The 25,416-nt window shown below is 33.7% G+C and overlaps 1 protein-coding gene across 5 annotated transcripts in view; it reads left to right on the top strand.

Annotated features, from left to right (window-relative positions):
- LOC140449622 (serine/threonine-protein phosphatase 2B catalytic subunit 2-like) overlaps positions 1-25,416 on the top strand; it is a 727,881-nt gene that overhangs the window by 577,445 nt on the left and 125,020 nt on the right. For all 5 annotated transcript variants that reach the window (XM_072542882.1, XM_072542878.1, XM_072542873.1 and 2 more), the window contains exon 9: positions 13,675-13,882. In XM_072542882.1, coding sequence (XP_072398983.1) covers positions 13,675-13,882 — 208 coding nt within the window. The remainder of the gene's footprint in view (positions 1-13,674; positions 13,883-25,416) is intronic.

The raw sequence follows: 25,416 nt of genomic DNA, 5'->3' as shown, positions 1-25,416 counted from the left end.
AACAGATTATTTGTTTAAAACCTGGCTAGTGTAATTTTCTTCCATTAATTGAGTTCTTTTCCCCGGATCTGTATTGTTATAAGCACTGCATACTGAACACTGATCTTTCTTAGGCTTGAAAAATGCAATATTGGATTGTGAGTATAGAGTATCCCTATATCGTCCAACTGTAGCGACAGCATACCATTTTTTGAGTTTGGCATATTCCATGTACATTCGATACATTACAGACATGTTTAAGCCCTCTTCTAAGTACATGCGTTTTGAGTTATTTCTTGTATAATGAGAAGGTACAAGTGGAAATAATTTTATGTGTTCTACAATGTTATCTTTTATACTACCCGGGATCTTGTGCGGTCTAGTATTATGTGTTCCTCTCTTATCTGCTTCTATGGTACCAGCTTCACTAATTTTTTTTCAATGCAGTGCTAAAAAAAGTTTTAGAAATCTCAAGCGTATTCAAGAACATTTTCTTGCAAATTTGTTTCTCGACATTACCAATAATAAATTAATATTTGCGTGAAAAGTTTCTCCTAGAATTGTTAACAGTGATTTGCATTTTACCTTGTTGTGTCACGCACCTTGCAAGAAAATTCCACTGCCTGGTAAGATCTCTAAGTTTACAAAATTCATCAAAAATTACTCGTCTTGTTTGAAAATTTAATGCTATTACATTTATATCAGCAACTATTCTTACAAGAAATCTTTATCTTCTTTGCAGGTATAAACCTTTGCAGGTCTTTGCGGTTCTTATGTTCCAGACCGCTATTAAGTTCTCTTTTGACTTTTTTGTTAATCCATTCGTTTTCTTTCTATCTTAACCTTTTTTGTCATTTGTCGCTTTCTTTTTGATGATAGTCTGTCCAATGACACATTACTTCTCTTGTTATCAGATGGATTCAAACTTTAGTTTTCGGCTTCTGATCCTGAGGGAACATAGTTTAGATCATCATCGGAATAATCAGAAGGAAATATATTGGTATCAATGTCAACGGTATGATTGTCGTCGTTACTTTCATTTTCGTTGTCTAAAACAAAAAAAAAAATTTAAATGAAAAAGTAAAGAAACGTATAATTGATTAAAAACCTAGATTGTTCGTTTGAAATTAACTTTATTGCTGTCCATGCTATGTAGAACATTCAGATTTTAAGCAGATATTCTAATAAATATAATGACAGCAACTTACCTGATGCTATTTGTGTATTATTATTAACAAGTAATCCCAAAATTCGTTTAGTTCTCTGCGACATTATTATAAATTATTATAACAATAAACAAGGTTCTCTTTAGTACGCCATATAATGTGAAACGACATTTAACATAACCTATAATTTTATTCGCTTAAAACGTATAGGTATCTCGGTTCCTTCTCACGAATTTACAGCGAATACTATAGTAACTTCATAATATGTACTACTTTCTTCGCGGTAAACTACAGAGAGCATTGAGATACTACATTTACATTAATGTATATTGTGTTGTCTATATTACGATTTGAGTTAATATAGTATTCTCCGGAAGAAATTTTGATATCATGAAATCTGTTTATGGTAATAACTGAAAATTGAAAAAAAAAAATTAGTTTTTTTTTCGTTGGGAGGGTCTATATGAATTAATATGTTGTTGGTTTTACCCCTATGTTGTAAATTCAATTAAACATGTCTAATTTGAAATGTCAATCCCAAGCTATTTATTGTATCTTCTAATTTCAAGTAACCCTCGAGTATAAAATTACTTTAAATTACTTTACTAATCAGATTTATATTTGTGCCATTCAAAAAATATATATAAAAAGCCATGAATAACACCACCTTTACTTAAATCAGTACATGAAAAAAATAATTTATTCAGATCGTTAAAAACTCATACCGATGATAAAAATTTACAGAACAGGTGCAAAGTAAACAAAAATAAATGTAGCAAAATGTATTCCATAAGCTAAAAAAGCTTATACAGAAGGGCTAATAAATGCTAACAAAAATATGTCAAAAAACTTATGGAGATGTGTAAATAAGCTCTGTGAAAAAACAGCGTCAAAACAAATATAAAGCTGATAAAAACACAAAATGAAAAAATACTAACTAAGAAAACAGACATATCAAATGAATTTGTAGACTACTATACTTACCGATTTGGGAAAACGATATGCAGAAATGATTCCTGAGCCAACTGAATTTCGAGAAAATATATTGGAAATAAATTATAATATGTACCAATTTCCAACGACTGAAAATGAGGTTGAAGAAATTATAAAATCTTTAAAAAATAAAAAGTCACCAGGACAAAACCCTAACATACTACATTAGACCACTATTCAAATCTGGCAGAGAAATATTTTGACAGAATTATATACCTATCACCTAATCTCACAAATAGGCAAAATATTCTTCTTCTTCAAGTGCCCTGTCCGTTGCGAACGTTGGCTATTAACATGGCAATTCTGATCTTGTTTGCGGCGCTTCTGAATAGTTCGACCGATGTGAGCCCGAACCACTTCCTCAGATTTTGGAGCCACGAGTGTATTTTCCTGTCTGGCCCTAACTTACTGTCTATTTTTCCCTGGACAATCAATTGAAGTAGACGGTACTTATCGTGTCTCAATATGTGTCCTAGATATTCAAGCTTTCTTTGTTTAATTGTATTCACGATTTCTTTCTCCTTTCCGATTCTTTGGATTACCTCTATGTTGGTGACATGTTCGGTCCAGGATATACGAAGAATGCGTCGGTACACCCACATTTTGAATGCTTCTAGTTTTCTCGTGAGTTTTCCGTCAACGTCCAGGCCTCCACACCATACAGTAAGATCGGAAAAATGTAGCATTTAACTAAACGTAGTTTTAGGGGAAGAGACAAATCCCTGCTTATGAGGAGCTTTTTCATATTGCTAAATGCTGCTCTAGCTCGTTCTATTCTCGCCTTAATTTCTGTGGCCTGTTCCCATTTTGCATTTACGTTGGTGCCAAGGTACACATAAGATTCTACATGGTCAATTAATATGTTACTTATCCGTAACTGTCGAGCAGGCTGTTGTTTCCTGCTTATCAGCATCCACTTTGTCGTCTTGAAGTTGAGGCTCAGGCCGTATTCCTCACTAACTGAATAAACTCTTTCCATTGCCTGCTGTAATTCGTCTATGGTACTGGCAAGGATCACCGTGTCGTCAGTATTCTGATATTGTTCGTTAACTCGCCGTTTATTTTTATGCCCTCATTTGCATTTTCCATATATTTGTTAAATATTTCTTCGGAATAAATATTAAATAGGAGTGGGCATAATATACACCCCTGATGGACACCTCTTTTGATCTGCACACTTTCAGTGAGTTTCAGTGAGGCAAAATATTAGAAAGAAATAATTTGTACACAAGTAAGACACTTTAAATTTGTATCTTGTTATGAAACATTTAATTTAAAACTTTTTAAATTAAATGTTTTATACCAAGATACAAATTTGAAGTGTTTTACTTCTGTATAAGTTTTTAAACTATGGTATACAGCCAACTATTGGGATTTTCCCATTAATTTTTAATTAAATGATTAAGATAAGACTTACAAATTAAAGAAAAAACAAATTCAATATACTACCTGAATGTCAGTATGATTTCAAGAAGGAAAATACACTGAAGATGCAATCTGTGCACTGCACTAACAGCTAACCCAAGAGCAAAATTTATCATATACATTTTATTGTTCTCTGTCATTATTGACCATTATTTTAATACTGGTCAATAATGACAGCGAACAAACAAATTTTGTACCATTTTAAGGGTTTTTAGCCACATATTTATTGGCTTGACTCCGTGTAAATGCATTGATGATAGACTTGTTAGTCCGAAAACGTTCTGTGATGTAGCACGAAAGGGTATTTTAAATTACATACCTTTTATAAAGGATGTTTAAATAAAAGTTTTAAATCTGTTTCGTTTCTTCCATCGAAATTATTATTTCTTTTTTCCACCCATTAGTAAAAAATACTGATTTTACTAATTTGTGGGTTTACTCAATCATGTTTAATTAAATTGAAAAGTTTGCTTAGCATTATTACACACATTTAATGTACTTGAATATTGTCTCCTTTTAATTACACCTAGAAGATATTTTTTAGCGCAATACCTCTTAACAACCGAAATATAGATCGATATCGAGTCGAAATAAACGAGATGTGTATTAGGTTAATAGTTCATCAAAGTTATTGCCGGCTTGCAGATGTGGTTGAGTAAAGCGAACTTCCAAGTCGTATCGTTGGAAACGGGGTAACTTAATTTCCTGATCGTTACCCATAGCTGCTGTAGTCGGTCGTGGGATTTAGAACTTCTCGCCACACAAACATATGTATGTAATTCTGCTTAATAGTTGGAGAATCAAACCATTTTAGTTCATTCGATGAAGGTAATGGAATTATTTTTTAAAAATTTTTATCGATGCTTAAAAAGGATATTAACGAACAGAAATGGATTTTGGACAATTTCAACGAAAAGATCTATAAAAGAGAAAAATTAGAATGAAACAATATATTCTTAATGGAAACTAATAATTCAACCCTTACGTGAATGGGTGAACAACATTATGCAAGAGAGCGATATGGTACAAATAATGTAGTAAACACGTGAAGTTTTAAAACTAGATTTAAAGGTGAAAAACGTATTCCTATACCTATTTCTTATTAAACCAAATTACCAAATAATTAGTCCAAAGCTACTTGAATCAATACCAGTTGATCAGGCAGGTTTCCGACCGAAAAGAAGCTGCGCAGATCAAGTTCTGTCACCTACCACATTTATTGAGGCGGGGTTCCAGAGAAAACTTAAAACTGCAGCTGCATTCATAGACCTAACAGCGGCCTACGATACAGTCTGGAGAGAAGGCATGATATACAAGCTCCTTCGTACAATTTCCTGTAAATCATCGCTCGAATTATCAACAGCATGCTAGCCGACCGAACGATTCAAGTAGTCATTAGAACCGACATCAGCACCCCAAGAAAACTGAAAAATGGACTGCCTCAGGGATCTGTCCTAGCTCCTCTTCTCTTTAGCCTGTACATTGCCGATATACCAGAAACCAGAGCGAACTTACACACAATGGGAAAGTACTTCCGTAAATGGAGGCTCCAACCAAACCCTACCAAAACAGAGGTTTCCAGTTTCCACCTAAATAACAAGCTTGCAGGAAGAACACTCAACATTCAATTCGAAAACACTACTCTCGCCTACAATAAAACACCGAAGTACCTTGGGGTGACTCTTAAAAGAACCCCACCTTTCAAGGAACATCTGTCAAAAACAGCAGAAAAACTTCAATCCAGAAACAGCATCATCCAGAAGCTGTGCGGCATAACATGGGGACATCGGCTTCCACCTTGCGATCATCTGCCCTTGGTCTTGTCTTCTCAACCGCGGAATACTGCTCTTTAGCCTGGCTTAACAGCCCATATATACACATAGTAGATGCCCAATTGAACAATACAATGAGAATGCTTGCTGGCGTTATCAAATCCACCCCTACGCAATCGCTTTCAGTACTGAGCCACACTTCACCACCCAAACTAAGGCGCATACACTCTCTCACTAGTGAGTACAGAAAGATACTCAGTAACGAGATCCTGCCAATCCATCAAGATATAGATGCTGCCAACGGTAACCGTCTACGCTCCAGACGACCGCCAATAAAAACAGCACAGACTGCTGTGCAAAATGAGTTCAACTTAACGACCACTTGGACTCAAGAATGGATGGAACAACAAAATTGCAGCTTACTCTCACAATATTGGTAAATCACAATATTGGTAAATAAAAATTTTATTCTTAAAAATACTGTTGGAGTGTTGGAGTTGAATTGTTGAATTTTCTCTCTGCGGTATTCTTCCTGTCATAGGTCGCTAGTCAAACAGACAAGAAATAGCGGAGTTTGCCGGATTGTGTTTGACTTTATCATAATAAATCATAATTTGTCCACTATATTTCCATGGAAAATTGTTCAGTAATAGTGAAAAACTAGATGATCTCATTGATGTTTTCCCAAAAACTTGGATACCTTAGTATCAGTTATATAAAATACGATAGCTTGAACTCTAATTATGTATTTTGAGTAATAATTATAAGCGTTGCTCCATACTGTGGTAAAATACCTTTCATCCAAAGCATAATTTTTTTTGGGTATTGTCTTTGTTAATGATATACGTAGTATCTATCTTGAACAGAATGTACAACTTGTTACGATACTTTTATTTTGTTTTGAAGCTATTGTCTTGTGGCATCTTAATTCAATTTATTATTTTTGTTTGGAATAAGTCACAATTTTACTTTAAAATTAAATTTATTTGGCGTTTCGATTTCCGCTTCGGAAATTGTTCTCAAAATATAAAACATTAGTTAATTAAATCTTAAAATAATTTATTAATGTTTTGTATTTTGAGGACGATTTTCGGTGTGGAAATTGAAACGTTAATAAACTTATTTTAAACTAAAATTGTGGCTTACTCCCAATTAAAATAAGTAAAATCTTAACATGGTAAAATATCGATGGGTAGAAAATAATCTCTAATACCCAAACAATTTTTTGCAAAAATCAATGTTTATTTAAAGATATCATGTTTTTACTTAATAATATATCAATGAACTACTTCCTCTAATGTTATTCCCTTTATTGACGTGTCTTTCTTTGGGTTATTTTACGATATTGAGGTTTTTGAAATACTTCCCTAGCTCTAGTAATGTCCTTAATGCATTACCTGCAGCCAGGAATACATATATGTACAAAAATGGCACTGCTTTTGTAGTATGTCTGATTTATAAAAGTAGTTCTTAATCAGGTTATATTTTAGAGTGTGTCAATTGGTATGTTAACAAGTCTGTCAGATGTACGTATAAAGCATAAGTTCTACAAAAAACACAAACCAATATATACAAGCAATCGATCTTATTAAAAAAAAATGGAAATATAGAGCCGGTGTATGTTCTGTACTTTTTAAAAGTTTGACAATACAAACTAATTGAAGATACATATCATATACTAGAAATATCAATAAATACAGTGAATATATAAAAGTGAATATAATAGAATTTTATTATAGTAAAGAATATCAAAAACCGTTCGCTATTCGCTAAGTTCTGTAAGTACTTTAAATAGTCCTCGTATTCCAAATCTGCTACAACCATTTGCTTCCAAGTAAAATTAATTTCTGGTCTGGAATTGGAATTGCGATCCAATAAAAGACAACAAAAATATGACAGTTCTTTATCTTTTAATTTACTTTACCGTTTTTTCCACAAGTGACTTACATTTTGAGGCTTCTCTGGATTGTGCCTGTCAAGATTGGGATAAAGGATGTCAGGTCCATAGGAAAGTTATGCTCCAACACTAAGTCTTCCTTATCTAAACAATAACAAACCAATGTAGTCTATAGAATATACAACTGGTCGTTCCTTAAAAGGACGCCTTTTTTCTCATCGAAGTGATATGCAATTCTTCCATACACACGTGTGCCTTTTCCACACACGTTTTGTCAATAAACCACCAGTCTGATTTTGAGAGTACAGACATTTTAGCCACTGAAAATAATGATTTTAAAAGAACTTTCCTTGAGCTGTGTCACATTCTCAATTAGCCTTCAACTATAAATACGTGTATTGATATTGACTATGTCAGTGAAATTTATCGTTCAATAATTTTCCACAACAAGTAGAAGTTAGGTTTTTTCCCCGATTTTCCTTTCCCTATTTTTGGTAATTTTGCTATGGGAGTTAGTGTCCCCCTTTTTTCCATTCCATTTCTTTGATTCATATTTGGTAAAGTTTGAATAACAGCTGAGATCAATCTGTCTTTAGCGGCCAGATTGTTTTTTTTTTTATTTAAACTGTCGATTGTTTTTGGGATAGTCAACTTCAGATTACCTAGCAATTTATGTAAGTCACGTCATTGTCAACCTTTTTTTTATTTAAAGTTTTTACATCTGAGAATAGTCTCATCTCCACATGCCAGACAGCATGCAATACCTTCTTGTTATTTGGATAAGTACAATAATGAGTTGTTTGGATGAGTCTTAATTGACGAACTGTTTTACATTTCATGTAGGTGTGTCACATTCTTCAACTTGTAAACACTGTAGTGATGTAGCAAAATCACTAGTTTGATTACATCATTTTATGGCGTAAAACGCCATATAATTTTCAAAATCACCCTTTTCACTTGGGTCATGGACAGTCTGACATTTTGTTTGTTGTTGAACATTATTTTCATTAAAAATGAACATTATCATCTATTTTTCAAATTATTAATAATTTGTATTTTTTATAATCACTCAAGTTATTATATTCGTATACAGCGTGCTTTCTAATACATATGAAAATAAATTATTTACATTAGAAATAAGAATATTCAGAAAAATATTAGGCACAATAAATGGTAATGGTCGTCGATATAATTTTGAGCTACACAATAAATACAACGAAGTAGCCGATGCCGAAAATATAGTAACTGCAATAAAAATTACATGCCTACAGTAGGCATGACATATATAGCTAGAGCAAATGAAATCTACCCTTCAAGACGTAGTCTACTGGTGAAACCCAAGGGCATTAGAATAAAAGGTAAACCAAGATGAAATTCGCGGACGGTGTGGATCAGAATGCCAGGAATTTCGGTGTGACACACTGGCGCCAAATTGTAATGAATAGGATCTACTGAAAAGATAAGCTTTAAAAGCTCGAGGTCCAACCAGGGTCGTATCAACCATGAAGATGATAATGATGATGCATGGCGACATAGAAAAATATATACATTCGTGAAAAAAAAGTATGATCTATGCATTTTTTGCACAAATTGCTATTGAGAAATTCATTTAATAATAAATGCCCATGTGTAATTATTAGATACATAACAAATCCCAATAGTTAAACAATTGCGAAAAGTTAAAAAGTATTAATTATAGATTGCAGTATTTTTATTTTTAAGATGTGAGCGCGAAAAATGTTCTTAAAATTACGAAGGGCTTAGATATTTCCATTTGAAATAATTGGCTCGATAGTTACCACTCTTACTAGTGAGATTGGCAGGCATGACAAAGGAAATTTCCTCCTGAAAGACGGCACTGTATACTCGTTGTCGACTGCACCTATCTCCCGAACGCATCGCATCCATATTCACAATTAGTTTCCTAGTCAATAAAGAACTTGAAACGGGCTGAGTGGACTTGATTGTAGATTGAAGCACCTGGAAATGCGATTGATTCCCAATTTCAAGCTCGGGTGTTTTGTTATTACAGACGTGTGTTTCATTATCAGTTACGCCAATGTAGACTTTAACAATCAGCATGGGTCGCATTTCTAAAGGTCACTTTCGAATTGTCAGTCTCACAAATCGATATTGTGGTAATAGTATTTTTAAATATTATATTTTACGTTATAGGGAAATTATGTTACAGTGTGATTCACTCATATTTTGGCATATTTTGTAAATATAAGTACATACACAATTTCGCTATATTTACTTTTACATGGAATGTTTCACCACACATACATATGTATTAATTATAAACTAAATCAAACTTTGTCATTAGCACAGTAAACTGAGAACGAGTAAATACGGAAATAACAACAGATTGCACTTTTATGAAACAACATTATTCACGAGACACACAATGGTGTCTATTTTGTGACAATTATATGTTACATACTAAGTAGTGCTTAACAAGCTAGCTGTTTTGTTATAATTGGTTGTATTGCAGTCAATTGGCATATTGTAAATCTTTCATTCGTGAAACCTCTTGGCTCAGGTTTTTCAGGCCATCTTGTAGGCTAGTACTATAGTCACTAAGCTAGGACCGCCTCTGATAAATCTGAATAACATCGATATAATATGTTATGTTACATAACTAAGACATATTTTTAGAGAGATATGAAGGTATTAATGCTTTCTGGTGCCTTCCATATTAGTTTGATATTTATAATGTTTTCTTCTTCTCTCCAAGCCGTCTGTTCTACATGGATCGTATTGCAACTAACCGACTTGAAACCGAGGTGAAAGCAACCACTTCTCGGGGGTGAAAAAACATATGTTCAAAATAAGTCCGCCAATGGATTGATTCCAAACTTTTATTCTATAGAGATTTTTCACTAAGTCAATACTTTTTGAGTAATTTGAGAGTGAAAATGTTTATTTTTCAAAATAAAAACCACGTTTTCAGTCGGTTTTTCAAAAATAGATCAAAAAGTTATTAGAATCCCATTAGAAGCAGAGTTGTATCTCATGAAAAGTAAGTTCTTATTTGTCAAATTCCAAATCGAATATTTTAACGTAAAATAATCAAAAGATGAAGCACTTTTCGGGGAAAACTCATTTTGAACCAAAAATAAAGTTGGTTCTTTTTTTTGGTAAAAACATCGGGAAAATCACCCCCTAATTAGACCCCAAATGAAATTAATCGTTACCGCTGTAAAATTTACTTTATTTATGTACACTCGCGATCATAAAACCCGGGTCACCTTGAAAATCACCGATATTTCATTTTTAACGAGCTTTATCGTAACTAATAACAACACATACAAACTAATGCATGTTTCTGGGAATTGTTGTCGGCTTAGCGGTTTCCTTTGCAACAAAGAATTTTAATAGTGCCGATTTCTCGGGAAAGCGCACACTTCCCAAAATGAACGGTACCCAAAAATACCCTTGACTGTCGTTGAAACGACACAAATTGTTGCGCTTGTGAAAGACGGTCACACTCAACGGCAAGTCGCAAGAACTGTTGGCGTAAGCCTTTCTTCGGTTCAACGAGTGCTTCAACGCTTTCAGGAGAAGGGTTTGCTATCCAGACGACCTGGCTCTGAACGAAGAAGAATGACCACGGTACGAGATGACCGTTTTCTTGTGTTTCAGGCTTTACGAAACCGGACCTCAACTGCGATTATGCTTCGAAATCGTCTACAGGAAGTATGAAATCGCAATGTTGGCGCTGCAACAGTCAGGAGAAGACTTCGTTCTTTTGGACTATCATCTCGGGTAACGGCTACAAGACCGCCACTTCGCCTGGCGCATCGAGTTGCACGACAAGCTTTTGCTCGACAATACGCGCATTGGGGAATTAACGATTGGAGCAAAGAGTTAATCTCAGATGAATCCCGTTTCAGCCTAACTGGATCCGATGGACGTGTAAGAGTTTGGAGGAGAACCGGTGAATGATTTTCACAAGCTTGCATTTCTCCAAGAATGCCATTTGGTGGAGGCTTGGTCATGGCTTGGGGAGGTGTATCTTCCGACTTCCGCACAGAATTATCCTTCATCGAAAATGGGTCCTTAACTGCACGAAGGGACATTACGGAGATTCTGGAAGAACAAGTTATGCATACCATGACAAGGCTTGGAGAAAACACACGGTTTTTATGCAAAACAACGCTCGAACGCACGTTGCCACGATCAGTATGCAATACTTGGACGAGGTTGGAATTACGAGGTTACCCTGACCAGCTGGTCTTCGAACCTGAATCCTATCGAACATATCTGGTACGATTTGCAAAAACGTATTCAACCCCTAACATCTTCTCCAAACAACGGACAGGAGCTTAAGGATCTGTTAGTGAGAGAGTGGAATAACCACAACATGTAATCCAGAGAAAAATTGAGAGTATGCCCCGTCGTCTGCAAGAGGTCATTAGAGCAAGTGGAGGCAATACACGATATTAGTCATTGAAATTTCACTGACATTTTACCACGTTCTGTATTTTCCATTTTTTTCGTATGCCTGTTTTATCAACAATTTGGTTTGTTTTCTGCTTTTTCAATAAAAACAATAAAAAACCGTTTTTTTTCTTTCAAAACAAACATTAATGACAAATAAAAAATACGTTAGCCTAAAAAAAAGGTTATTACTGCACCAGAGGCAAAAATATTCCAGAAACCTGAAATTTTCAAGGTGACCCGGATTTTATGATCGCGAGTGTATTTATATGATCCGTAAGTTTGACTGGTTCGAAGTGGTTATTTTTGAAAAAAATTGGTTTTCAAGTAAAAAAATTTTTATTGAAATTTTGAAAAAATGCCTGTTTTCAAAATAACTTACAAAGTATTAGTGTTAAACACTTAAAGAGTAACAAAAAAACCAATTTTGCTTTTCTTACTATTTTCTTTTTTTTTTTGTTTTTTTCTGTAAGATGAACATTGGTTAAGATATGGCTGTTCAAAGTTTGCATACACTCGTTATTAGTGTGCCAATCAAGCCCTTTCAACTACAACCATTGCAAAAATAAGGGTATAATAGGGTAAAATAATTAATTTACACGATCTTATTGCACCTAATAGAAACCTACGTGGTTTTTGGAGTATTTCATAGCTTAAAAGCTAAGCGAGTTATGAGTAAATAAAAACCAATCACATTGTCATGTTTTTCAATTTTAGATAGACCCCCTGCTATTCACGTTGCAAGATTTAAATTTCTAACAGACACATTTTTACACATTTATTATTTATACTCGGTCGAAGCAGATCACAGAAAGTAAGAAAATGAGTTGATTATTTTAGCCATAAATATCTGTATAAAGCGGATATTTCGTATGCGTAGAAGATTCAAATAACATCAGAACTATTGCTAAAATACAATGAGCAATACCAGTCAAAGCTCTCTTTTAATTGTGATCTGAACAAGTTAGCAGTATAGTGTTTCCTCCTTAAGAAAACGATAAGTTTCAAATAAGTTGCAATAATTCTAGTGTAACTTATACCACCTATTTTTTTTCATAATAAAACTGTTTTCTTTTCACAAAACTTAATTAGTCATTTTTTGAGCAGATCGTTATATTTTAATGCTGCACGCAAACGTTTACATGAAATAACTATGAAATATTATGAAATACACACATTCAAAATATAATTTTAACTTTGAAAAATATCTATAGAGCGTTTCACGTTAAGAAAATAACATTAGGCTTATGGAGATCAGTGAAGAAGAAGAACTGAAGAACCACAAAGCCTTATTATCATTATGTAGTCTCAGATAACGACATAAAATCGCTGAGATACGCACACCGTATTATTTTAAGTTGCAATTAGTAATTAGATATACGCATTCCAAGCGGTCCTTTTATTTGCTTTTAAATCTTTAATAGCCGGCAAAGTGCATGATTTAACTAAGCAATATTTTCTACTGATTTCTATGATTCATGGTATATGATATTCTTACCGAAAAACAAATAAACTGTCGTTACTATAATTAAAATAAGATAAAATAAAATTATCTTTTGTAAATACTATTTATTTAATTAAAATCATTTTCCCTACTTTTCATCTCTTGTTTCGATTGGGCATTTTTGGTCAATTACGTTAAAAAACATTATATTAATTCATGTCTGTGAAAACGAAAATACAAATTATACAACCCTGAATCGTGCTTGTGTTCATCGTGGCATCGCTGCGCTTCTATCGTCCATAAGAAATACATGGCCCTATCTCCGCAATGTTATTTTCTTAACGTGGAACGCTGTATACTGAATTTACATGCAGCTACATTACAGGCTTTGTCTAGTTGTGTCTTTTTCGGATGTGTTAATATAATAATGAATTCTCATTATTTAACACGTTCCTTATTTGTGTAACCCTAAATGAATATTATAAAAGAACCTGTAAATATCCTTCATTTATATCGTAAGTCGCCGTTCAATAACCTGGAGAAATGTTGTTACAGGCAGCCGTACTGAAATACGAAAATAACGTAATGAACATCCGCCAGTTCAATTTCTCGCCACATCCGTATTGGCTGCCCAATTTTATGGACGTCTTCACGTGGTCGCTTCCCTTCGTCGGCGAGAAAGTCACGGAGATGCTAGTCAACGTGCTCAATATCTGCTCGGATGATGAGCTCGTTTCGGATGGAGACGACGCTCTGGAGGAAGGTATGTATTTTTTGTTAATCTTTATTCGGGATATATTTTTTATTTTTTTATTTTCTATATACAGTGAGATCAGTGGTGCAAAATATTTCAACAAAAACCAGCCATTACAGCTGAACTGCAAAAGATATTGTTGTTTTACTGTGGAAAGTACAAATATGAAAGTACTTTAGGGTCATATCTTTTCTTTATCACTCATTGCCAAATTTAGCAACTTCTTTTCCTGAATATGTAAATTATTGCTTCAAAAACGGTTTAACCGCTTACAATGGGAAGCTTTTGCATTAGTTCTCACTATTGCAACATTTTTTTCTGTATGTTTGTATATTGCAACTGTATTTGTCATAAAGGCTAACTAATCTCAATACAAGTTGGTAATAAACCACGTGGCTTATTCCATCCCATTTTTGCTTAAGTCCAAACTTACTAAGTAAGCTTCTATATATTGAATAACATGTGAGAGAGATAATTACTCTCTGTGTAACATAATTACATATAATGTGTGTGTCTTGTCGCAGATATTTAGGCAAAGTCTCATGTTCCATTGTCAATTTATTATTGTATCGTACTTGTCTGATCAGCCGCTCATCTTCCTATCGTTAATACATTTCCGAGCGAAGTAGCTGTGTGTGCTCTGACAGGCTTGAGAGTTGTCACGTAGAATATAGACCAGTGACTCCCTGTGTCTCCACTTTATGGGGTCCGTTATGATTCTGCTCTCCTAGGTAGAATAGAAGCAGTTTGCTTGTTGTCTATTTTGTGCTCAATTGTATTAGTGAACATACAAGCCTGGTGAGGTCTCTTTATTCCTTTAGCGAAGCGTCACGCACTAGTAGACATATTGCTCTATTAGTGCCATCATAGTATATAGACCGTGTAAGGAGGACATATTTTATATCATCTATCGTCCACCTTAAGATTTGAATTTATAGCCTACGTCAGTTCATCATGTTAAATATTACACGCGGAGTAAGTTTATGTTTGATGCTGATTACAAATGCTACACTAAATGAACAGAATCGTAAAGGTATTGAACGCAAGAGGTATTTGCAGAATGTTCACGTTTCAGCAAAATATTTTGTAAACACGTTAAGACACATTCGTGTTTCTTCCCATCGTTTGGCCATAGAGCTACGAGTTTTGATCTAGCATCATACTTGTGGATAATTACTCTATGGATAACGCCTAAACTTAAGTTTTCCAATGGGATGACTTTTTTTAGATTTCTCGATTTCGATTCAATTGTTTGCATGAGATTACTATTTGGATTTATTTTGAAGCTTTATGTTTAAATGTGTGATGTATTAAAACCATTCGGAATATTAGAGCTGTAGCTTAAGCTAACATAAATACCCAGCTGTTAACGGACACCGAAAGAAGACACATAACGCAACAAGCTCTTGTTACCCTACAATGTTGCAGCTGATCGTTATACTTCGCTGTATCTATCGGAGCCTTTCATGTGATTGATACCTCCTCCCTAAAATGTTTGTATTTATATACAAAAATTAAATAGATTTCCCTACATAAATATTTTGCACTAACTGTTCTCACTAAATTATCTTTACTTAAGTTCTTTTCCGTTATTGTCCTACGATTTGAATGTTAGCTGAATAATTTTTAAACCGAAGCGAAGCGATATCAAAACAGTAGCACAGTTTTTGTTTTCAAACAAAATAGAAGGATTTTAAATCTTTTTTCTCTGATTAATACGTTTGTGTATTTAAATCCTTATCACCAAAAAGCATTATAAAAATTTGGATTCGTTCATTAAAATATTATATAAAAGTAATTATTGTTGAAAGGTTTAATAAAATAAAGAGTTAAATACATATTGTTTATAGAATATCACTAACAAAAACCGTATACAGTAACAAAAAACCATAAAATATTTGAGTACACATTTTTTGCAAAAACTTAATCACTGTGACAATGAGAACACATAATCATTGTCTTACCTTAGGAGTAAGATTGTACTCATTTTCTACTTATTTCTGATTACCGTTCTTCCCAGTTTTCGCGTATAAATAAGAGTATAACTCTGTAAGTGTAACGGTCTCTATTCCATTACTGGTAGGATGCAACTGTTGAATACTCTTTTCTTTAGATTTATTGGTATCTTTTGTTTTTAAACACATCAAGTCTTCCCACTACCGACGAAGTTTACCTGTATAAAATAAATACGGTATGTATATTTTATCTGTATAGAATATATGCAGATAAAATACATTATATCTAGTAAATAAGCCCCACCTCAAAACATCAGATCACCAAAAATAAAGGAAGAACTTCACCGAAAGAGATATTAATTCCACTGGATATAAATTCTGAAAGTAGTACTCATACATACAAAGCCTTGGATAGAGTCAAACATAACCGGCTTATGTAATTACTTAAAAGGAAGATGGGTAATTTGTCAGGCAGGCTTGTGTAGATCCCCTATCATGTTGAACATTATTCAGAAAAAATAATCCAGGGAGCTTTCAATTACATACATAAAAGTAAATGACCGACTTATTAACCTTATATTATTTGCAAATGACAATTTTCTAATACGCGAGAACTTTGAAAATCTACAATAAATTATTTTAAATAGAGTAGTAGATGTCAGCGGGGAAGGGAGTATATTTCTTAATATAAAAAAGACACATTTTAAGGTGATCACATAACACAACAACGTTAAGAACCATAAAGAATACATGAAGGACAAATAAAGAAAGTCAAAAACATAAACATCTGGAAACAATAATTACTAATAATAACAAAATAGATACAATGGACTTCGAGACACGCTATGTTATTCTACGTAATGGAAGCTTGGGCATTACGAAAAGATATTACAAATGCAATGGAAGCTTTTGAACACCATTAAAATAAGAAAAGTGCAATATGTCATAAAAAACGAATCTTATTACGTACTTTGAATAATAATAAAAATGAACATAAAAGAAAGAGACGTATATTACGGTTAAACCATATGAGGAACTCAATGCGTGATGTAGCGGACAGGAGAGAGTTAAAGACAAGTATTTGGCTTCTTAAAACTGGAACAGATCGGCTAAGGAAAAACACCCGAATAGAAAACTCTGGTCATGTAGGTTGGGAGTTGAGCAGGGGGCTAACTATGCACTCTTAGAAAAAAATCATAGTTTCGAAAATTGCAACGTCATTTCTGAATCAGACCAATAAATTTAGAAAACTATTATGCAAAGAACCATACTTGTGGGAACCTGGAGCATTCACGGCTGGTATAGACCTGCGGCAAGCATAAATAATGTACAAAAACCCGAAAATCTCAGAATGAATATAACGGCTGTTCATGAAATAACATGGCCAAATAGCGTAAATAAAGATAAACAAATCTAACATTTTCTTTAGCGGTAACAATAACGGAAAATATGCATTTGGAACGAGCTTTGTGATGACTTACTCAATATTGTACTAAATTTCAAACAAATAAAGGAAGGGATATTCTATACCAGAATAGAGAGGCAGTGATACAATATATTGATCTGTTGAATAATCTGTAGGGGGAATCTTCTTTTCCATAACATTTGGAACGAGATATTTGGAAAAAGTAAAAAAAGAACACAACAAACATGGTATGACGAAGAATGTCGACACAATTAGAAACGAGGCAAATAATAAGGTACAACAACTAACAACCGTACAAATTACAAAGAAATACGATGACTGCGGAAGAGAAACAAGTATATTAAGAAAAAAATAAAGAACTAGAAGAAACCGTGAACTACAGAAATTTTAAGCAATAAAAAGGGATAGATCCAAGCCCATATCTAAAGAATTGTACAGAGCAATCTCATAGAGAAAGCAAATTGCAGGACCAACTCTATTCCAATGCTAAGGAATAACGAAGGCCACGTGATACTCAAAAACAAAAATCTGTGAAGATAAACAGAATATTTCAAAAACCTTCTAAACATAATAGTAACAGAATTTCATAACAAAGAAATTTACACGACAGTGGATATGACGGTTAGAGAACCCTCATTTGAAGAACTTCAGAAGGCCCTAAACAAACTTAAAAATCTATTGAAGAATTCCTAAAATGTGTGTAAAAAGCACTAACTACATCGCCAATTACTTAAACAGCGTCTATAGAAAAGATGGGAATTAAACTCATACATAACCTCTTCATAGACTTTATACAGGAGTACGATAGTGCAGAGAGAAATCACATATGGAATGCGGTGGCGGAGCTCCCATACCAAAGGAAGTCATTCAGATAACCAAAGTATGTCGGGAAGATGGGGTATCTTGTGTGAACAATAGACTATCCAGTAGTTTTAAAACAAACAGTGAACTGAAGCTAAATGATGCTTTATCACGGCTACTCTTTGTTCTCGTATTAGAACAGAACCTGACTACAGCTGAAAACAAAACCAAACTACTAACGGATGAAAGTCAAAAACTGCTGTTAAAATATGCAGATGATATCGATCTGATGGGAAACTCCATCTTCAGGGAACAAAAAAGTTAAACTTATTCCAAAAAAGTCAATGAAGGGAGGACCAAATACATAAATGGAGAGACAACATACCATCAGATCGCCAAAAAATTACCATTCCATTTAACCACAGATTGATAGAAGACAGCACCAATTTGTAAAATACTTTACAGTCAGCCAAGATGCAAACAGGATTGTAGCGATACACGATGATGATGGAATGTGCTCCGTTGACTTATGTTAAGCTGGCATGAAAGAAAAGAATTATCATTATTATTATCAACCTTCTTAGATGAGATGGTACATATAGAAGAGGAAGATACCATTTTTTGTGTAAAACAATTAGACTTTGTTTCTATGTCATCTATTAAATTGTTGCTTAAATGCATTAACCGAGCTTGTTGCCCTTTTTTCAGTGGTTGATATTATCTATTATATTGATTAGTTACTTCTCTTCCCAAATTTTTACAGACTTTGTTACAGTTTTATATGTTATGTTTTCTTGTATTTATAATACACAGGCTTCTTTCCACATAAATATGTCATTAGTTCCCGAATGGAGTATAGAGCAGTAGAAGTATAGATAATTTTCCTCGGTCATTAATTTCGATGCAAACATTGTCTGTCAGTTTATATAATACTCTCCTATTTTATAAATTAAACAATGTGCCTTTGTTTCTGATCTTTACATTAGTACACCTTTTTATTGTATCTGTTTACCATTATTGACCCCATTTAGACGAACAACACGTAATCATTTCAACATTGAATATCATTTATATTTATATTAAGTTAGAATCCATATTAACCTGAAAATACATATACTGAAAATATTAAATATATTAAACTTAATGGATATGATTGATTTTTCCATATGTTTATCGTTTAACTACGTTATAAAGCTAGAAAACTGTACCAAATTGATAGCTGCAACAAATGTGCAATTTCATATAAAATTATGCTGGTAAAATAAATTCATAAAATTATATTTACTATTAGATATAAATTACTTTTATAGGTATAAATTTACATATATATATATATATATATATATATATATATATATATATATATATATATATATATATATAAAGGGCACTCGTAAGTGAATGGGATGTTTTCGGTCAATTTGGAGATAAAACAGACAAGAGTTGTGCTACTTTATCTATTTAATGAAGACGTTTCGCCCACTGTTTAATGAGCATCATCAGTTTATCTAAAAGAGTGTTATTAGCGATACATCAATATGAGAAAGAATTAAGTACTTGATCTTACCTTTAAAAGATCTGTAGCATTAAAATGGTATTAATGTGAAGAAACATCAAAAAGGCAAACATCAAAAATTAATCTAATAAATACATCAGCAAAAAAAAAAACAGAAACACAGAACGCCGGAAGATTCCCAATTTACGTAATTTTATATTAATTTTTTAAATTTAACTTTTGACAACATTGATTGATTATAAAATCTATCAAAAAATACTTGTCCATTTTGAAATGAAACAACGGCACGGCTAGATTTCTTGACTGTTATGACCATATCATGCAAAATAAAGTTTTTTTTGATGTTTATCAAAATTTTTGCCTTTTTGATGTTTTTTCACATTAATACCATTTTAACGCTACAGATCTTTTAAAAGTAAGATCATTTACTTAATTGTTTCTCATATTGATGTATCGCTAATCACACTCTTTTAGATGAACTGATGATGCTCATTAAACAGTGGGCGAAACGTCTCCATTAAATAGATAAAGTAGCACAACTCTTGTCTTTTTTATCTCCAAATTGACCGAAAACATCCCATTCACTTACGAGTGCACTTTTTTTATATTAAATTAAACGGCCATATTCCTTAAAGATATATATATATATATATATATATATATATATATATATATATATATATATATATATATATATATATATATATATATATATATATATATATATATATATATTAGATAATGAAACACTTTGTTTTGTCCCTGGCACTTGGTCATGACAACTTTTCATAGACCCTTCATACCATTAAAATCCATAAAATCTAGATAAAAGCAAGCAATTTTGTTAAATAATTTTCCTGGGTTGCAGTTTTTGCTAGTATTTGGTGGTGTACCTTCCTTTTTATGTTTATCTTATTGCCCACGTAGCATTTTCTTCGTCTACATGCGTCTCCATGCAAATGATCCCAGGCTTTGGTTAATTTTTACCCCCTGTGTACGTAGAGTTCTTTCAATTCAACTGCATAAAACTGGTACTGGGCAATTGGCTATAGTCTAGCATGTTCAATTCTAACTCTGACTACTTGTCGACCCTCAGATTTAAACGTGGTACTCCATTGGCGGCTTTGAGCTTAGAGTTTCCGAACAATTCACCCAGAGTCGTTTATTTTGTTTACCAAAAAGGGTGAATATCCCCACTTTTGTTCTGTGAAAGTCATGCCAGCATCTGTTTACATTTATGGAGTTCTTTAGCCGAAAAAACTTCACTTTTTCTCCGAGATAATCTTCTGTTATGTTAAAGTATTCTTGTTTAGTACTATGATCCACTCAAAGTACCTGTCCATGAATCCACTCCATTGTAGCTCAATATCAGGTACCATTTTGTTCAGAATCACTAAAGCATCTTCAATAGCGCAATTATACTCGTATATACTACACAGCCATAATGATTTGGGTAGGAATTTACAACTCTGATATTTTTTAAATTTCCTCTTCTGCTAGATTTCTGCCAGAGTCACATTAGTGCTCTCTCCATAAGTTCTCCTATTTATTTACTATTTTTATTGGAAATTAACCACAATTTTAGTGTAAAATGTATTTATTTTGACGTTTCGATTTCCACTTCGGAAATGGTTCGTGAAATACTATTAAAATAAAATTGTGGTTCCCAAAAAAAATAGTAAATAATATTAAAATGCCAGAAGAAAATAGCTTCAAAAAAATATCTCGATAAGAAGTTGGAAGTTTCCGAATCCTCTCTCATCTTCTTAAATTTTCGCCTTTAAGCTCAGTTTAAGGGTGTTTAAGCGCCTACTCAAATTGTACCGCTGTACCAAAGTTTTGCGAAGATACCTTAAGTTTGTCTGAATATTATGTAAGATTACGGAAATTGTCTTCTTATGTTGATTTCTGTTCCTAGGATGTACTGAGCTAGTGGCAACTCTTCCTTAGTCTGATGTGTATATTTTTTGTAAGTAGTTTTTAATTTTCTTGTCTCTTCTGGTCACACAAGTATGAGAAAGGGTCCGTAAATACAGAGCTCCTAATGTACGTACAATGCCTAATGTTTTTGACACTTATGTTTAGAAATTCAACTGCCATGCAGCTTATGGCATTTTTTTGTATCTTGGAGCCTACAACGGCATGATCCCATCAACGGTATGGTCTTTGCCGGTTAGTAGATAGTCTACTTCGTACACTGGTCTTGGATGACTGTAAAGGAGATGGTTCGCTCTATAGATCTTGGACATGGTACCACCAAATTAATTGGGACATTGTTCCAAGGCTTTTCTATGGTGGATAGTCACATTTTCCTGCTGGCTGCATTTACGACGATTTACACTAAAGGCATTGTCTTGTAGTTTCTAACGTAGCGTGCTATTTAAACATACCCAGACCAGTATTTTTGCGCTATTCGGCAAACGGTTGTAGCAATTCTTAACTGGCCTGCTACTATCCAGTTTATATTCATTTCGGTTTCTATTCACGTCTCATTCGGTTTATATTCGGGTTAGGTTCTTTTTAGGATTCTGTTTCTATTCGGTTTAGTTTCTTTTTCAGATTCGGTTTCTATTCGGGTCTTATTCGATTTCTACCTGTATTTAAATCTTTAACAGTTCTTTTGGAATGTTCGGACTCGTGCTGTAATTCTTCTTTGGATAGGCGGTATATCCACGACGTACCTGTCGTGGCATCTGCTACTGCTACATTTTCCTTCTGCGCGGCGCCAATTTGTGACGGATAGATCTTTTAGATAGCAGACTCAGTAAAACTTATGTTTAATTAAAATAAAAATATATCTAAAACAAATAAATAACAAAATAAAATTATATTCAAGATAATAGTAATCCAACGTCAAACACCACGGCTCAGCCACCCACTGGTTAGTATCTGCCAAAAATAAAATACAATTAATTTTTTAAAATTAAAATGACTATTACGATGTGTTTATACACACGCAGCGAAGACAGAAAGGAAGAGTCAGAGGAGTGGAAATGGAACAAGCCGATCAACACATAGTCCGGCAAGGAGCGGAAAGTGGCCAATCAACAGTTATCCGCGGGAAGGAATACGTCTGTTTCAGATCAATAATACAAGACCGAGTACGGAACTATCAATAAATCAACACTCTAGAAAAAGCGGTTGGCTGTCAGGCAATACTCTTAGTCCAGTGGAGTTGTTATCAGATCAACACTCTGATGGAACTTCGGACGGTTGGCCTCCAGTCAACGCCCAGAGTGGGCTTTTCATCTCCTCTAGCGCGCATCAATGGAGGTGGAACTTGCAGTGGGAGTGCGTGGGTAAACATTTACCTTGCGTGCTGCTCTCTTTTTGTTCTCTAGCAGCCTGGCTAAGCCTGATCATTACGTCCGCTTGGAAGAGTAGGATGGAAACAGTTCCAACCTTTTGTGGAACTATTTATCACAAAACTAAAGTCGCAGTAAAATATACATTGTTTTGAATACATTTTATTTGAGAAAATGTATTGAATATTTTTGTTTAACTTAAAAAAATTTTAATTTTTATAATCCGTAAACTAATTTTCAAAAACTTAACCGTAAACTTTCTTAATCCGTAAACTAATTTTCGAAAACTTAAGATGATCAAAACTTAACTGTCTTTTTCCTTTTAATTTTGAATTCACTTTTGTCGGAAAAGTTTTTTCGGAAAAATTTAAGCAAAATGTTAATTTCTTTTACCTGTATTTAAACGAACTGCCTCATATAACAAACAGCATTCACCCGTTGTGCTCCCAATAAAACAAATATTTGCTTTTACATTTAGTTTGCGAATGTTGATTAGCTAGCGGACAAACAAAACAATCTTAGGTATCGTTTGTTTAGTGCTTTATGGCATCTCGGGCGGTTCTGTTTTAATTACTGCGTGTACACTTAGATAAGCGTGCTTTTGATGTTTAATCAAACTGTATATATCATAAATTATGATATTTAAAAATAACTTACGGGAGACAAAAAAATCAATATTAGTCAACAAAGCAATATATTTACCACTCTCACTGTTAAAATGGAAGTATCTTAAGCGAGCGGTTTAGCTTCAAAAAGATGCAGAAAATTAATTTTTAACGACCACAAAAGGTGGTCTAAACTTAAAAAAATTTGAATAACATTTTTTATCCGAGTGATCTGTAATTTGTTATAAGAAGAAACTTAAAAATTTACGCAAAATATTCCGTTGCACTTGTTTTAGGTTAACTAAGTGTAAATGTAGACTTTTATTCTTTGACACTTTTTCTAATAATTGATGTGTTTGAGAAAATCGAGCAAAAATATCCGTTTTCAAAAATTCATATAAGTATCTTCTTACACCAGAGCTTTTTATAAAAATCCTAATCAAAAAACTCTTTTACCATATTTTTCAAATTAGGGCCTAAATTTATTCTCGATAATCAAAACATTTCTAAAGTATTCTAGTTTTCCGAGCTTTCACAAATTTAACATTGAAAATTGTGAAATAAATACGCACAAACTTTATGATTTATGAACTTGTTTGCAACCATTCATCATCATCATCATCATCAACCTATATGCGTCCACTGCTGGACATAGCGCTCCCTCAGCTCTCTCCATCTGTCTCTGTTTTGTGCGGCTTGCATCCAGCTACTGCTAACACGCTTCAGGTCATCAGTCCATCTGGTTGGTGGGCGTTCTCTGGTCTGAAGTACTTCTTGTCTTGGTCTCCACTCGACAATTCGTTTTGTCGATCGGTTGTTTTTGTATTTCTTCATTTGGGATTCGATCTCTCAGACCCAACATCTGGCGCTCCATGACCTTCTGAGTCACGCGAATCTTATTCACAACCTTTTTTTGTGACCGCTCCATAAGTGAGTACAGGTAACACACATTGGTCAACGATTTTCCTTTTGAGGCATCTGCGTAGATCCGATTTAAATACACAGTTTAATGTAACAAACTCTGCCCAGGCTAACCGAATTTCATGTCCTAAGTACTTATACGTTATAGTCCCTTCCATCAATAGCAATATTTCAATTTGGCAAAAAATTAGTCATCATTTTAGTCTTCTTCATATTAATCTTTATTCCGACCTTCAAGGAAGCGTGATTTAATGTTTCAAACATTATTGTTTAAAGGACGATGTCATCTGCAAATCTCAAATGACTGAGGTTCTCTCCATTTATATTGATACCATGCTCTTTCAGATCTGCCTTCTTCTTACAAGTATGTTCTAAAAGCGTAGTGAATAACTTTGGACAGACGGTGTTTCTTTGCCGTATTCCTCGCTGTATACTGAATTTATTTGCTTCCTGTTCAGATAGTCTTACGCTAGCTGTGGCATTTTGGTAGATATATTTGATTACTTTAGTGTAACAATGGTCTATTTGGCATTTTCTCAATGCTTTTTACATTTTCTGATAGCTTATGGTATTGAATGCTTTCTCGTAGTCTACGAATATCAGTGTCAATAGTTTGTTGTATTCTGCAGACTTTTCTATCAGGTTCTTTCTCATTAATAAGTGATCGTTAGTGCTATATCCTGATCTAAATCCAGCTTGTTCTCTAGGTTGATAGAAGTCCAACTTACCGTCCACTCTTTTTCCCCCATTCCGACCATTCATTTACTTGCATTTAATTAACATATGATCCAACAAGAATATAAGCAATGAGCACTTTAGCGCTTCCGCTTAAAAAATACAAAATAATCCCATAAAAGTAAAATAGCAAATGTCTATAGACTCCGAAGTCAATGATGCCGAATCATACATGCATACACATGCACGTGCAAGCGTACACAAACATACGCGCATATATGCGTCCACACCCACACACACATGCATGCGCGCGCACACATACGCAAACACACACCCCCG

Source organism: Diabrotica undecimpunctata, chromosome 1, assembly GCF_040954645.1.
Source record: "Diabrotica undecimpunctata isolate CICGRU chromosome 1, icDiaUnde3, whole genome shotgun sequence".
In the NCBI taxonomy this organism is placed as follows: Eukaryota; Metazoa; Arthropoda; class Insecta; order Coleoptera; family Chrysomelidae; genus Diabrotica; species Diabrotica undecimpunctata.
Note: the sequence above shows the minus strand (reverse complement) of the source record. Positions and strands in the feature narration are given on the sequence as shown.